This window comes from Cynocephalus volans, chromosome 1, assembly GCF_027409185.1.
Source record: "Cynocephalus volans isolate mCynVol1 chromosome 1, mCynVol1.pri, whole genome shotgun sequence".
In the NCBI taxonomy this organism is placed as follows: Eukaryota; Metazoa; Chordata; class Mammalia; order Dermoptera; family Cynocephalidae; genus Cynocephalus; species Cynocephalus volans.
Genome location: NC_084460.1, coordinates 295505658 through 295522343, shown reverse-complemented (window position 1 = coordinate 295522343; position 16686 = coordinate 295505658). Strand labels below are relative to the sequence as shown.

General features: G+C 44.2%; 1 protein-coding gene across 1 annotated transcript in view; it reads right to left on the bottom strand.

Annotated features, from left to right (window-relative positions):
- The window catches only part of LOC134372958 (UDP-glucuronosyltransferase 1-6), a 253422-nt gene extending 241155 nt beyond the window's left edge, over positions 1-12267 (bottom strand). Inside the window, exons 1-2 of the mRNA XM_063090311.1 lie at positions 12211-12267; positions 8066-8927 (exon numbers count right to left, since the gene is read on the bottom strand). Of these exons, the coding sequence (XP_062946381.1) occupies positions 8066-8926 (861 nt within the window). The 5' untranslated portion in view covers position 8927; positions 12211-12267. The remainder of the gene's footprint in view (positions 1-8065; positions 8928-12210) is intronic.
- Between the last annotated feature and the right edge of the window lie 4419 nt (positions 12268-16686).

Below are 16686 nucleotides of genomic sequence, written 5' to 3'. Positions count from 1 at the left end.
CTGCCTAGAGCAGCCCTGCCTCAAGCAGCCCCAAGTGTGGCTCATGTGGCTGCTCTGGAGAGCACAGCTGGAAACCTTGGTGGCGTCCACATATTGTTAAGTCACAGGCCTGAAAAACATGAGAGCAGTGGAGGTGTGGCAGCCTCCACCCAGATTTCACAGGATATATGGTACAGTCTGGGGGTGCAGGCAGATACCTGCCATAGGGGTAAAGCCACCACAGAGATCATCTACTAGAGCAATGCCAAGCAGGAAAGTGGGGTCAGAGCCCCCACAGAGACCACCTACCAGGGAAATGTCTAGTAGAGCCAAGGCAGTAGGGCTGCCGCCAGGACCCCAGATCTGTAAGGTCACTGGCCATGTGCAATGCAGACCTGGGAAAGCTGCAGGCACCAGCACAGCCAAGGGGGCTGGTCCTGGCAGAGCTGTGGAAGAGGCTGCCCGAGGTTTTGTGGGCCCAGTTGCCACAATGTGCCCGGGATACAGGACTTGGAGTGAAAGAAGATTGTTTTGGAGCTTTAAGATTTAATATCTGCCCTGCTGGGTTTTTGACTTCTTTGGGACCTATTACACTTCTGGCATATTCCACCCTTTGGAATGGAAATGTGTACCCAATGTCTGTTCCACCATTGTGTCTTGGAAGTAGATAAATTTCCTTTTGACTTTTACAAGTTCACAGCTGCAAGGACTTTTGCTTTTGGTCTGAGATGTGACTTTGGACTTTAGATTTGTAAGTTGGTGCTAGAGCAAGCTAAGACTTTTGGGACTGTTGGGATGGAATGATTGTATTTTGTATGTGAGAGTGATGTGAGTTTTGGGGGGCCAGGGTGGAATGATAGAGTTTAGATTTGTTGCCCCAGCCAAAACTCATGTGGAAATCTGATCCCCAATGTGGCAGTGTTGGGAACTGTTTGACTCACAGGGGTGGATCCCTCATGACTGGAGTAATGCTCTCCCTGGTGGAGGAGGACCTGAGTGAGATCTCACTCTATTAGTTCCCATGAGAGTTGGTTGTTTTAAAGACTGGGGCGGCTCTGCTCTCTCTCTCGTTTCCTCTCGCCTTGTGATCTGCTTGTACCCACTGGTTGCCTGACACTTTCCACCATGAATACAAGCAGCCTGAGGCCAACGCCAGATGCAGCTGTCCCAGAATCATAAGCCAAATAATCTCCTGTTCTTTATAAATAACCGTTCTCAGGTATTCCATTATAGAAACCCAACCGGACTAATACACCTCATTTGCATTTTGCAATGGTACTGTGTGTATGTCTCCCAAAACTCATATGTTGGAAACTTAATCCCAATGCAACATCACTGGTAGGTGAGGCCGGTAGGGTGGGGTTTGAGTCATGAGGGCTCTGATCTCATGAATAGATAAATACCATCACAAAAGGAACTGATAAAGGGAGTTTTGCTCATCCACCTTCTAACAGATGAGGATAAAACATATCTCCTCTTTGGAGCATGCACTGTTCAAGGCACCATCTTGTAAGCAGAGGCCAGACCCTCACCAGACATCAAACTGCCACTGCCTTATCTTACCATTCCCAGCATCCAGAACGGTGATAAGTATATTTCTGTTCATTATAAATTACCCTGTCTCAGGTATTTTGTTTAAACAAACTATGACATTCAACACACTAGGAATGGAGGAGAATTTCCTCAATCTGGTCATACGGGCGTCTACAAAAAGATCTCTGTTAACACTTAATGGTAAAACACTAAATGCTTTCCCGCTAAGATCAGGAACAAGAAAAGGGTGTCCTCTCTTCCCCTTCTATTCAACATTGTCCTAGAGGTTCTAGACAACGCTATTAGACAAAAAAAAAAAAAAAAAAAAAGACATAAACTTCATCCAGATTCGGGACAAAGAAGTAAAGCTATGTCTATTGGTAAATGACATGATCTGTGTATAGAAAATCTCAAGAAATCCACTAAAAAATAATTAGAACATATAGACGAATATAGCAAGTTTACAGGGTACAAGTTCAATATTTAAAAAATGGATTGTGTTCCTATACACTAAAAATGAAGAGTCCGAAGTTAAAATTAAGAAAACAATTCCAGTGTAACACCAAGATGAAGTGTTCAGATCCCCATACTGGACAGACACCAAAAACAAAAAAAAAAGAAAAAAGAAAAAGAAACAGAGAAAGGGAAAACAATTCCATTGGAAATAGCATCAAATAAAATAAAATACTTAGAAATAGATTTAATTTGTTTAAAGTGAGAGACTTTACAATGAAAAGTGAAAAACAATATTGACTGACATTACAGAAGACCTACATAAACAGAAAAATCTCCTGTGTTCATGAATCAGAAGATTTACTATTGTTAAGATGCAATATCCCTCAAATTAATCTACAGATTCAACACAATTACTATCAAAATTCCATCTCGCATTTTTTACAAAACTTGTCACACGAATCCTAAAATTCCTATGGGAATTCAAAGTATCCGATATAGTTAAAATAATTTTGAAAAGGATTAACAACTTTAGAGGATCCAAACTTCCCAATTTCAACCTTACAACAAAGCTGTAGTAATCAAGAAAGTGAGATACTGGCATTAAAGGCAGGTATATAAATCAATGGAATGGAATGGAGAGTCCTGAAATAAACCCTCGTACTTACAGGCAAATGAAATTCTCCAAGAGACCCAAGACATTCAAAGGGGGAAAAAAAAAAACCTTTTTCAACAAATGGTGCTAGGACAACTAATTATAGATGAAAGAAAGAGACAGAGAGAGAGAGAGAGAGAGAGAAGAAAAATAAGCTAGACCATAACCTTATACCATGCACAAAAATGAACTCAGAGTGAATCACAAACCTAAATATAAGAGCCAAAACTATTAAATAATTAGGAGAAAACATGGATATAAATCTTCCTGACCCTGGATTTGGCCATATTTTTTAAATATGACACCAAAAGCACAATCAACAAAAGAAAAACTAGAGCAATTGTACTTAATCTAATTTAAAACTGTTGTGCTTCAAAGACACCGTCAGAAAAGTGAACGAGTGCGAGCCAGTTATCTCATGTGGTTAGAGCGTGGTGCTCATAATACTGCTTTGGGTTGAATGTCCTCCCAAATCTTTTCCCCACTGTAACTCTTGAGGTCGGGAAATCCTATTATGGTAATAGAAAGGTGAGACCTTGAGGAGGTGACTAGATTGTGAGGACTGAACCCTCCTGAATGGATCAATCGATTCTTGTACTAATGGGAGTGGTTCTGGTGGCTTTAAAAGGAGAGTGAATGAGGAGGTTACTCTTTCTCTCTGCTCTACCATATTCACCATATGTACCCTGAGTCGCTGTAATCACTGCCAGGACAGGCACCTCACCAGATGTGTTCCCTGAACTGTGGACTTCTCAGCCTCTGAAACTGAAAGCCATAAAAATTGTTTCTTTATGAATTATGCAGTTCCAGGTATTTTGTTATAAGCAAAAGAAACGGACTAATACAAACACCAAGGTCAAGGTTTCGGGTCCCCATACCACTCACCTTCAAAAAAACAAACAAACAAAAAAAAAAAAACAGAAAGAAACAGCCACAAAATAAAAAAAGTATATACCATATATCTGATAAGCAACTTGTGTCCAGAAGAGTAAACAAGTCTTATAATTCAACAACAACAAAAACAATTTTAAAATGCACAAAGGACATGAATAGACATTTCCCCAAAGAAAATATACAAAAGCAATAAGTATGTGAAAAGATGGTGAAAATCAATAGTCATTAGGGAGATGGAAATAAAAACAATGAGACTGCACTTCACACCTACTAGGATAGTTATACTTTTTTGAAAAAAATGAAAAAAAAAAAAAAACAAGTGTTGGTAAAGATGTGGAGAAAGTGGAACCCTCATACACAGCTAGTAGGAATGTGAAATGCGGCAGCCACTGCGAAAAACACTTTATTGGTTCCTCAATAGTTTAAACAAAGATTTAATATATGACTCAACAGTTACACTTCTGGGTATATACCCCAAAGAAGTGAAAATGTCATCCAACAAAAACTTGTACACAAGTGCCCATAGTAGCACTATTCACAGTAGCCAAAAAGTGGCAGCCCAAATGTCCATCAGCTGATGAATGGATAAACAAAATGTGGGATGTTCAGGCAATGGAATATTGTTCAGCCATAAAAACCAATAAAATACTGAAACATGCTAAAACGAGGGTGAACCTTGAAACATGCTAAGTAAAGAAGGCAGACACAAAAGGCCACATCATGTATGATTTCCATTTCATGAAATATCCACAAAAGGCAAATCCATAGAGACAGAGAGCAGGTTGGGGTTGCCCAGGGCAGGGGAGGCGAGCATGAGTAATGACTGCTTTCAAGGCATGTGAGTTTTTATAGGGGTGAAGAATGTTCTCAAACAAGAGAGTGGTAATAATGCACAACGTTGCGAGTGTAATAATGCCACTGAACTGCAAGATTCAGAATGGTAAATTTTATTCTGTGTGCATTTTATCACAATAAAAATAAACAGTTCAGACACTTTGAAATACAGTCTGGCAGTTCCTCAAAAGATTAACCTTCCAGTTACCACACAACCCAGCAATTGCACACCTAGGTGTACACCTAAGAGAATTTAAAACAGATGTCCACACAACTTGTACACGAGTGCTCACAGCAGCTTTATTCATCATAAGCAAGAAGTGGAAACAACCTAAACGTCTATCACCTAATGAGTAGATACATACAGTGTGGTTTATCCACAGAATGGAATATTATAGAACAATCAACAGTTATCCTATAACATGGTTGAACCATGAAAATCTTAAGAGAAAAAAATGAGCCACATATTGTGTGATTCCATTTCTACAAAATATACAGAGTAGGCAAATCCACAGAGACAGAAAGATACATGGAGGCTGGGGTGGGGGCAAGAAGGAATGAGGACTGATATAGGAATGAGTGTTGCAGCAGGTGCGGCCTTAGGCAGGTTCACTCAACTTCTAGAAGCCTCGGTTTGCTCTACTGAATGAGAGAGCTTCCTGTCTGAGGGTCCTCAATCCTATTATTCTAGCCTGAAGCAGCCCAGTCCAACTTGTGCTGCATTTACAGTTTTCAAAGATCTCCTGTGAACTTCACCTTACCTGCCCCTGCCACACCTTCCTGTGTGCTGCTATTTCACAGAGGGAGAAATGAATACTCAGAAGTAAGCCAGCACGTGCCCCAGCCACACAGCTGGGTTCAAATCCAAGCCTATACCTCCTACTCCTGTGTTCTTCCTCTGCTAATATGATGGAGACACAGGAAAAATCCCTGGGGACAGTAGGGGAGGCTTCCCAGCCCTAGCTCGGGCTGGACACAGAACATGTACTCATTCCCAGAGCCAGAGCTGTGGCTGTGACCTGGTTCCAAGGTGTGCACAGCTCTCACAGCAAGAGGAGAAGCCCATCCTTTCAAAGGTTGAGGAATCTTTTGCATTCCAAGTGGAAGACAGTAGGATTTATCTCTGAATACTTTTGTTCTACGAAAAACAGTCCAATAGCTTTTTTAATAATGAAATGTGAAGCTAAATTCTCTTATAAATTTGCGGTATTTGACACCTGACCTTCCCAACAGGAAAAGAGGTTAGCCATGGGACAATGGGGACGGGACAGTGGGGACTGAACTAGCAGCAAGAAGAACAAGGTACAGAGTGTCCCGGTATCTGGCCTGGATTTGAGACCCTGTGGCAGAGAGGAAGGACCTCAAATGACAGGCTCTTTTCTCATTCAAGACTGTGTGAGATTCTGGGAGAAACTGAGGACCCCAGAGGCACACAGAAGGGTGCAGAGGCGCCTGGGGGGACCTGGCAAAAGCAGAACTGTTGGGGACAGAAGACAAAATGCACAGGCGTGATGAGGAGACCCTGGCAGGGCTGGGATATGTGGTTCTAGAACATCTGGAGCTGCCTCATGGCCCAGCCTCTGTGGTTCTCAGTGCAGCCAGACAGCCAAGGGGCTTATCGTAGGACCAAGCTGGGCAGAAATGTGGGCAGCCTCTGAGGTGGCTCAGTCCCTCCTTGGGCAGAGGCAGTGGGTGAGGCTGCAGTCAGAGTGAAACTGATGTGGGTGTAAGTGGAAGTGACATCGCTGGACTCTTCCCCCGTTGCTGTGGCTGGGAGCCCAGAGGTCGCCCTGAGAAAGGACACTTTCCTCAGCAGCGCACCGGAAACTTCTGCCAGGGATGTCCACCAAGCTACCATTTTCAAAAGGCTTTGCACGTTTTTGATGGAAATACATCAGTTTGTGTTTTACAGATGGGCCAAAAGTTACTTACAAAAAATTCTTGCTAATTTGATAGGAAAAATTGAATTTCTTTGCTTATTAATCGGAATTTGTGAATAATCTGAAGAATCTATAATGCTTGGAATATATCTGAAGTTAAATGTGTTTTCCAAGTTTTACTGGCCATTTGTGTTTTGTATACTTCATGTATTGCCTGATTTTCATATTTGCCTAGTGAGCAGTGTAGTTTTTTAAGTGATAAATCAGGGCTTAATGTTTTATGATCTATGATGTATCTGTTTTCACAAAAACAATTTATTAATTTGAAGACACATAACAAAAAATTATCCATTTTAACGTGAACAATTCTGTGGCATTAAGTACATTCACAGTGTCGTGAAACCACCACCTGTGTCTGTTTACAAAACATTGCCATCCCTCCAAAGTGCAAGTTTTTTTCCTAAAGCTGAAATGATCTGATTATTTGACAAAACAAACTTGATTCTGCTCACTTTACTTTAATTCCTAATACTTAGAAACACAAGTTGGTAATCACATACTGTAATACAGAATGTTGTCTATGGTAACATGTTAGGATACCAGCTGAGATACAGATGAAGGCACATGCCAGATCCAAGTTCACAGATTCAAAAAAATGCACTGACTTCAGTCTGGCTTTTAAATACAACCAAATACAACTCTTTTTGCAAAAATTGGATGGTTGCTCTTAAATATGATACCTTATCCTTCTCATGCCAATTGTTTCTTTATAAGAATAAATAACATTGAATAAACAATAATAAATTATAATATAAATCAATCAGTACCCTTTGTTTCTAAATATCTTAGTTAAGTTATCCTGACACTGGTGGGAGTGTCTATTTCCTGCCCAGGCTCCTGGAGCCAGTCCAATTATGCTCCACCTCTCCCTCCCCCCAGCCCTTTCACTGTGTCACTGGAACTGGTGCCACCTGTCCCACCAGTTCACAGAGAAAATAGCAGAGATCACACAGGGTGGGAAGGGTCTTTGGGACCTGTTTAAGGCTTTCTCTCTAATGAAAAATGCATGGAGAAAGAAATTGTTGACATAAAAGACAGACGGAGTGGTCTGAAGCCTTTCAATGGTGTAAATATTTAAATTATGCTTTATAAACTCACAGATTCTTATTTTCAGAGTAACTCTGGCCCTACTCCCCGTATGTCAGGAGGACACAAACAAGACACTTGCCTTAGCTCAGAGGTCACCACACATCTTCTGTGAAGACCAGGTAGGAATGTGCAGGATTTCAGGGCCAAATACATCTCTGTCACATATTCTGTGTTGTCATTGTTGTACCTTTTAACATCTCTTAAAACAATAGATACCACTCCCAGCTCTGGGCCATGTAAAAACAGGCTGCGGGGCAGACTGGCCACCAGCTGTAGTGTGCTGACCCCAGGCTGGGGCCCAGGGACACAGTGTGAGACGGAGTTGGGAGAATGAGTTTCTACCTGGGGCTGTCCCAGTGATCAGGCTTCACCTCTCTTTGGACAGGAACCTCTCTAAGATCGTTCAATGATTGTGTGGCTGTCCACAGCTTACCTAGCTACACATATGTCTTGCTGCAGCCAAGCATGAGCCCTGTCCTCATTCACATGCCTCTTATCACCTTATCACTCTGGTCTCTGGCATGTCCCTGCTACCCTGAGCCCAGCTCCCTTCCTGCCACCATTGCTCCAGACAAATCTCCCAAGTGACACTCGGCACAAGGAACCAAATGAGTGAGAGAAGACAGTCTCTAAAAACAATGTCTGCAAACAAAGAAACAGGGCAATGAAAAAAAATAACTCCACCAACCTGAGACAGGTCTCTGGTTTTCTTGCAGTTGATCCCTCCAATGAAGACCATGTTGGGCATCACGGGCCTGGGATACTCAAACACAAAGTCGTATCTCAACAGCCACACGGAGACATTCTGATATAAGGTGGGTACATGAACATCTCTCTTGAGGACATCCAAGGCCAGGTCTTTATACTTTGAATATAGACAATGAAACAGATAGTTCTGCAACAAATCAACCAGGAAGTTGGCCACCCGTTGGGGGAAAGTCATGTGGTCTGTGAATGCTGTGTAGAACCTGGGAACATAGGACACGGGGTCTGGGCTTCTGGTGAACGCGTACTCCAGGGAGCACGGGAAGCCCCTGAAGAGGTACACAGAGGGCAGGCCCAGGTACTCTGCCAGGATCACACCACAGGGTAAGGCCGGGTCTGTGATAAGAGCATCGAACTTGCTCTCCTTGAGGAAATTCAGGGTGGCACGGTCCTTCAGGAGGCTCTGGCAGTTGGTGAAATACATGTCAATTACAATCATATTATTCCTATATTCTTTCTGAGCAGCAGTCAGGAATGATCTCTCAGCAAAGTGATTGTTTCCAAAGGAGCGGTAGCGGTATTCCATTTCTTCTTGGTCATAAGGCACAGGATAGATATTTCTTGTGTAGTATTTGGATTCTCTCAAAAGCAGATTGACTTCAGGCACCAGCACCACAATTTCATGTCCCCTGTCACTGAGAGCCTCAACTATGTCATTCATACTAAGCCAGTGGCTTCCATCCTGAGGTGCCACCAGCAGCTTGTCACCTGCAACTGAGCCCCAAAAGGCTAAGAAGAAAACCCCTGCAGAAACTCTCTGCAGTGAACCAAGAAGGCACGCCATCCTGGAGGGAGTTAAAGTAACAACAATAATAAACAGATTAGATGTCCTAAACCACAGGGATCCTAGATCTGCTCCCTAAACCAACCTCTGCTTGTCACACACCCTGCTACTTTTTCCTTGCTCAGAATCCTGCCCTTTGATATTACAGAACTTCAATTAATATTTAACTATTTTTAACCACATAGCTAACTTGGACCAATTAGGCCTCTTGTCAACTTTCACCTGAGGTTCTAGGTTTCTAGGTTTATTTTTCTCTTTTTCACCACCAAGCTGCCTGTGCCTCTCTGAAGACTCAGAGCACCAGTGTGAGGACAACCTGGAGGGACCTGTGCCCACAGCCCTCTGATCTGAACTCTCTGGGCTCCTCCTCCTCCTTGCTGATGTCCATGGATGAAGAGCTGTCACTGCTTTTCCACTCTCTTGTCAACTTTTCTAACAACAGAAAGGAAGGATTAACTTAACACATGACAAATCCAAGATTCAAAACAACACAATAGAGCCATCCACTCCATGGCTGGACTAATAGGTGCACTGCAGGAGGGTGAGTGAGTGCGCACAGGAGTTGAGATAACTTCTCACCTCCACTGTTATTGGGGGTTTTCTCTCACATTCAGCCAAATCTAGTACTAATAGATACATGCCATAACACCAGAATTTACCCTTCCAATGTTACTGTGAGGGTGAGTTCTAGAGTCAGCCTGCCCCTTCTTAGCTGGGTGAACCCTCTGCTCTGCACCTCTATTGCTGTCTAATTTAAATGGGAGTTGCATCAGTACCTCCGCCAGAGTTGATGCAAAAATTAGCCACGTTATTACTCATGAGTGCCAAGACAGTTCCCTCAGTGGGGACCCTCTGGCTCTGATCAGGCAGCTGGGTTCTATGTTATGAACTGAGGACCATTTCTGGCAAACAAAAAGTAGTGCCTGAAAAATGTCAACATGTGAAAGCTCCAATCCTGCCCTGAATGAGAGAAGTACAGGAAGAGGAAAAGAGGTAAAAAGAGAAGTGGGAAAAATAAAATAGGAAAGAAAATGTAGACACACAAACAGTGGGAAGGCATCAGGGTGACAGGGCATTTGGATGTTAGCAACTGGCCCAGCCAGAGGTTGAAACAAAGAAAAGGTGGCCCTAGCAACAGCAACCCTGACTCCTACAGAGCACTTTCTGCCTTGCAAAGCAATGGCCCAATGTCTTCGATTCCAACGCTGCCCCCACAAAGTACCACAGACCAGGTGTCCTAAACTTCAGCTCTTGAGCCTAGAAGTCTGACACCAACATGTCAGCAGAGGTGATTCCCTCTGAGGCTGTGAGGGAGAATCTGCTACAGGCCTCTGCCTTAGCGTCTGGTGCCAACATCTGCTGTCATCCAAATCTCTGCCATAATCTCCACACAGTATTCTCACTCTGTGTGTGTCTCTGTGTTCAAATTTCCCCTTGTTATGAGGACACCAGTGCTATTGGTTTAGGACTCGACTTAAAGACCTCATCCTAACTGGTTACATCGACAGTGATACTATGTCCACATCAGGTCACATTCTGACGTACTGGGTGTTAGGACTTCAACATATCCTTTTGAGGGGCATAACTCAATCCATTCCACACATCCTACACCTGAGGCAATACACACCCCAGAATACAGGTTCTGCCATCCTTCCACAGGTGGGAAGCTGAGGCCTGCAGCCTATGGGAAAGACATTTTTTGTAACTCCTGCAGCTTCAAAATGAAGCATAAAAAATTGGCTACTTCTAGATGAACTCTTCTTAAACTTTTGGTCTCAGGACTCCTTTGCACTCTTCACAATGACTGAAAACTCACAAAAGCTCTTCTTTATGTGGGTACATCTACCCAAATAAACTATTTTTCAAATTGAAACTGACATAGTTTAAAAATACATCCTTCCTAACATATCTAATATAAAAATAAATCAATTATAAGTTAACGTATATTAAATTTTTATAACAAGTAACTATATTTTCCAAAATAAATAAAAATTAGTCAGAAGAATGTCATTTTTCACATTTTTGCAAGTCCCTTCAATGTCTGGCTTCCTGGGTGAGAGCCAGACTCCCCTACCTGCTTCTTCCTTCAACCTGTTGCAATATCACACAGCATGTGGCCTCTGGAAACTCTGCTCTACCCTCATGTGAAGGTAAGAGTGGAAAAAGCAAATAATGTCTCAGCACTATTATAAACAAAAGCCCTAAAAATGTATCAGGGCCTCCAAAGGGTTCCTGGACACACTTCGAGAACCTCTGCTCTATGTTAGGGGTTGGGAAACATTTTCTGTAAAGGACCAAATAGTAAATAGTTCAGATTAAGTAGGCCATTTGATCTCCTTGGTAATGACAACTCTACCGTTGTAGGAGGAAAGCAGCCACAGACAATGCTGAACAAATGGGCATGTGTGTGCCAATTAAACTTTATTATAAAATCTGGCGGCACGGTAGATTTGGCTCCACTGTTATAGTTTCCCAATTGCTGCTCTAGATGATAATAAAAACCAAGATGTCAACTCTACCCCAGATGCCCATGTGCCTTGGTCCCTTCCTTTGTTCCAGGTCTGGTCAGTGTTGTCTAAAAGAGACCTTCCCTGATGACCCAATATCAAATAGCTCAGCCCACAGCTCTGAAACCCATTCCAGCCTTATTCATCACCATCTAACCCATTCTTTGTTTATTATGTGTCTTCCCCAAGGAGCGACAGCACCCTGAGGGCAGGGACAATGTGGTCTTGTTCCCAGCAGTCCCCTGTGTCTAGAAGAATGCCTGGCATTTAGTACATTCTAAATAAATGTATTCTGAATGAAGGAAGTAGCTTTTGGTTGGCCTATCCATTTCACTCACACACTGCATCTTCATTTTCCTTTCAAATGGTGGGATTCACTGGTGAAATAGAGACATTAAAAGAACCATGTGTTCCTTTTTGCGAAGAAGTACATCACTGACTCTAGTAACATCTGTATAAAAATATACTCTCACTTAACACAGAACAACACTTCTGTGACCACATGTGTGCGGATTTTCTCCCTCACTGACCAATTCTCCAGAACCCGCTGGGTTCAATCCAATTCTGACGCTAACCAGGGTTAGTGCAGACCCCAAAGTTTAAAGCCTCCTTCCCACAGACTGTGCCCACTTCAGACACCGATCACAAGTACTAGGTACCCAGGTTACACACACTTCAGTCTGACTTCGCTGCAAATGAGAGGTTCCCACACACCCCTTCTCCGGTTCCATCATTCGCTAAAACAGCTCACAGAACCCAGAAAAACCGTTTACTCACTGGGTTACAGGTTTATGACACAGGATGTCACAAGGGCTACAGTCTCACAGCCAGATGAAGAAGCACAAAGGGCGAGACGAGAACAGAGGCGCGGAGCTCCCACACCCTCTCCAGGCGGCCCACCCTCCACCCCCTCAGCAAACACCAGAGCCCTCCAAGCCCTGTGCTCTTCGGCTTTTCTGTGGCCTTCATTATGCAATAGGCGTGACAGATTAAATCATTAGCCTTTAAGTAACCAACTCAACCTGCACCCCGTCTCCTCCCCTCCTTCTAATCACAAGGTTGCTTCCCCTGGCAACCAGCCCCCATCCTTAGGGACTTTCCAGGTTATCCCATTAACATAAACTAAGGGGGGTTGAGAGGCGATTCTTACGAAAAACAAAAGAGGCTCCATTCACCCTTCTTTCCTCCATCACACAGGGAGTTACAAGGCTTTTAGCGGCTCTGGCCAAGAAATGCACACAAAGACCATATTTCTTTTCATGTATCACGATATCACAATATGTAATATGTTACTTGCCTTCAGGACAATCAGATTTCACAAGTGTAAGTCTCGCCAGCACACAGTGAGAGCCTTGGAGTAGGAGTCAGAAGGCCTGGCGTCTGCTTCCAGCCCGGCCACCCATCACCCTGGGGACCGCCCCTGCTCCTGAGCTTCAGGTTTCTCAGCTGACGCCCAGGGAGGGAGGGTCCTGTTTGCCCTGCCTGCTGGCCACACTGCTGAGGGAGGTCCCAGAGGAGGATGGGTGTGGAAACTAAGCTGTCCCAGTGAGAGGAAGTTCCGAGAATCACAAGAACAGGCTTGCCCAGAGTTTGTCACGCGCACCAGAACCCGCTCACGTGAGGCCTGCCAGCCCACGCCTTTGGCACTGCACACAAGCTGGGGCCCGAGAAAGGAGAAGCCTGAGGAAGGGGACTGAAGGGGCCTTTCCAAGCACAGGGCTGGCCCAGGAACACAGCAAGGCTGCTGTTCACTGCTCGAGGCACACAAAGACTCGATCTGATCCGTGACAGCGGGTTTCAGGTTCCTGGTCAAACCTTGAAGGCAGAACCTTTCAGGGGACCGAGCGAAGTCAACAATGCAGCGACCACGCTCTCAGTGAGAGACAAGGAAGGGGATGGAAGAGGGAGCAGGCGAACAACAGGACTTCCTGTGAGACGGAAACACACGCCCGAGCGTGAGCAGGCAGCCTGGAAACGAGCACGCCCACGGGTTCCTGACGGGACGGTCTCTGTGCCGGTCTGGGACAACGGGGTTTCCCTAGCCTAACTAAGGGGAGGAACAGTGGACATTAAGGCCTAATAGGCCCGTGTGACGTTGCATCAGCTTCCGATCATGCGCCCCCGAGCTTCTGACGTTTCCGGTCTTGCGCAGTGGAGTCACTTCCGGTTAGCTTTAGCCTTTCTGGTCTGACGTCATGGGTGGACGGTCCTCTGCGCTTCTGTTCCTCCTGGTGCGCAGGTGCGGACGTCTTTGCAAATGGCAAAGTTGCGGGTGATTGATAGGGTGGGTAAGCTGTCGTCCGCGCGGTATAGGTTCAGTAACTGCCAGCCAAGGAGAGAGACAGTGTACATCGACTGTGAACATTTATGAGCAGCCTCCCTGGGGCGTGTTCCTATTCTGTCCATCCTCGAATCCAAACTAGAACCAGCTTCACAGGACTGGGAAAGGAGCCAGATGGGTTTTCAACCAACAATGATCAGAGTCAGGACAGTGACAGGGTCTTGTTTGGGTCCATCTAGACAGCAATAAGACCCCACTGGACAAAGAAAAGCACAGTGTGGTCCTCCCTTCTGAGGCCAGCAGAAGCTAGGCAGGGTTCCTTCCAGGAACAGTCCATCTGGAGAAGAATGGCTTAAGCAAGCATGTAGAGATAGAACCATGAGCTGCTACAAACCTCAGGTCTTTCTTCTAGATGCCTGCCGTGTTGATGACCTTGCTCTGAGCCCTTCGTAGTAGATCCTTGCTCTGAACATCATGTGGCTCATCTGTGGGTCCTGTTCTCATCCCAGCAGGCCCACAGGGACATGGGGTGGAGACAGGAGATGAGGGAAACGAAATAACACCACTACACATAACATAACAGAATGATACCTCCCAGAGGAAGAAGGTGTCAGCAAACATTCACTTTCTCCTTGTGAGTTTGACTATACTGTTCTGAGAATGATCAGCGTGTGTGTGTGCGCGCGCGCGTCCCCATCGGACACTAGGAAGAGGAATCTGGCAAGTCTGGCAGTGACCATGATGGTCCCTAAAGGGCAGCTCTCCTGGAGCCCAGGCCTGCCCTCAGTGGTGCTGTGGGACCCAGGGTGTCCTCAGGAGTGACCGTTCACCTGAGGGTCCAGGTAAAGACCACGTTTTCTCAGGGATTATAGCAGACCGGATGACTTAGGCTTGGGACAGACACCAGGGGGTGAAGGAGGGAGATCCTGGGACGAAACCAATCTCTGCGGGTAAGAAGTAGATTTCCGAAAAAGTGAGTGGAGCACGCATGGCATTTTGAGCAGAGGGGAGACCTACAGTGGGCAATGGCTGTGTGGAAAGTTGACCCTGTGGAGGGGCTGACTTCTTGGGTGCTCACTATTCCAGAACCTTCAGTGACCCACAACCCACAAGTAGCAGGGTTAGTACCTAAGAGATTTCAAAAGACCTGCAAAATGTTTGATACGTCAAAATGGAAACATGTGGGCCTGGCCGGTTAGCTCAGCTGATTCGGGCACAGCCCTGTAACACCAAGGTCAGGGATTTGGAACCCTTTACTGGCCAGCTACCACAAAAAAAAAAAAAAAAAAGTGGAAACTTGCTGAATTGAGCATACTAATATGTAAAGATCAAATTAATAAATATTTTCGTAAATAGCTATAAAAACTTATCTCCGTGTCAATTAATCCACAACGTTCAGCTTATCAAGTTACCTGCACAGCATGTGTGATTTGGGATATGGGGGCCATGTAATCCATTTGATGGGCTGTGGGGTGGGGGCTGCAGAAGTCAGTGTACTCTGACATGGGGCAGGTCCAAATGGTCCTGAATCACTCACAGTTGGGACGGGGCAGTGCAGAGAGGTATGGCTTGCCCTGCCGGACATCTGCAGTGGCCTGTGTCTCTGACTTCCCAGGGGGGTTACAGCAATGTGAGTGGTGGTCCCAAGAGCCCATGGCAGTTGGGGAGGGGCACGGGGCACTAACTAAGCCATGACAAAGGGACTTCTCAGGAGAGAAATAAACTGGGACTTCCACACACCCATGTTTTCTAGAGTAAAGAGATCCTGCGACATGGGGAAGGGGATGAACATGCGGGTTCCAAACATGAAGGAACTCACGACATTTGTCTTCAAGTTGCCCCTGCCACGTGCTCTGCTTGGCACTTTGCTCCGCCAGCTACTCCTCACCCTGCAAGGCCCCTTTATCACTTCTCTGCGCACCCTTTACTTTCCTCCAACGTGTATCTCACAGCTTGTAACTGATTAATGTCTGCCTTCCATTAGACAGCCAGCTCCCAGCAGGCAAAGCAATGTCTACTGAATTAAAATGTTAAAACATAATATGAAGAAAATGTTTACATACTTCAGGCTTCGGAAGACCTAAACAAGTCAAAATACAGAAACCAATAAAGAAAAACTTCACAATTTACTCCCCAAAAGTGAAAATCCTGTATGACAGAAGAGGAAGAAGACCCAACGAAGAAGGAATTGCAGCACGTGTGAAAAACTAACTGTTAATATTCCTAATACTCAAGAGGATTATAGCAATTAGTTATAAAAAGACAAATACCCCTATTAAAAATGGTTAAAGAACGTGAATATGTAATTCACAAGAGGAAATGCAAATGGCCTAAAATACGTATATTAATACATTGGCCACTTGCACTTCCTCTCTTATGAATTACATCTTCTCATATTAACTTGAAGCAACAACACAAAATTTCCTGCCCAGGAAACAAAAATTTCAACATTTCACAACATCTGGGGCTGGGTAGGTTATGGAAAAACTAGAATTCAAATATTCTGAGGACCAAAGTGTGAGGGTGTACTACATGTTAAAAGAAATTTGTTAAATTTATTAAAAGGTAATATGTGCACATCATTTAACCCAGCAACCCTACTCCGAGGACTGTAGCCTATGGAGATAACAGCAAGAATATGGAAATATATGAACGTAAAGAAAGTATCTAATAATGTTAGTATACTCTTGTTTATAAACGGAAAAAGTAGAAAAAGCCTAAATATTTGTTGGTACTGGTTGGCTGAAAAAACAATGTGCATTAAAAGTAAAGACTCATGCAATTATTAAAAGAACATGTCAAATCTTTTGCATATTGGCCTATAAAGATGTCTAAGATTTATTGGCAAGTAGAAATATGTTCTGCCCGATACTAGAGTTTGTTTTAATAAAATAGGTGTGAGAAGTTACAATAGACCAAGAAATTTTTCATAAAATAGGAAAATGCTAAGAGCATTTCCTGCAAAAATAGCA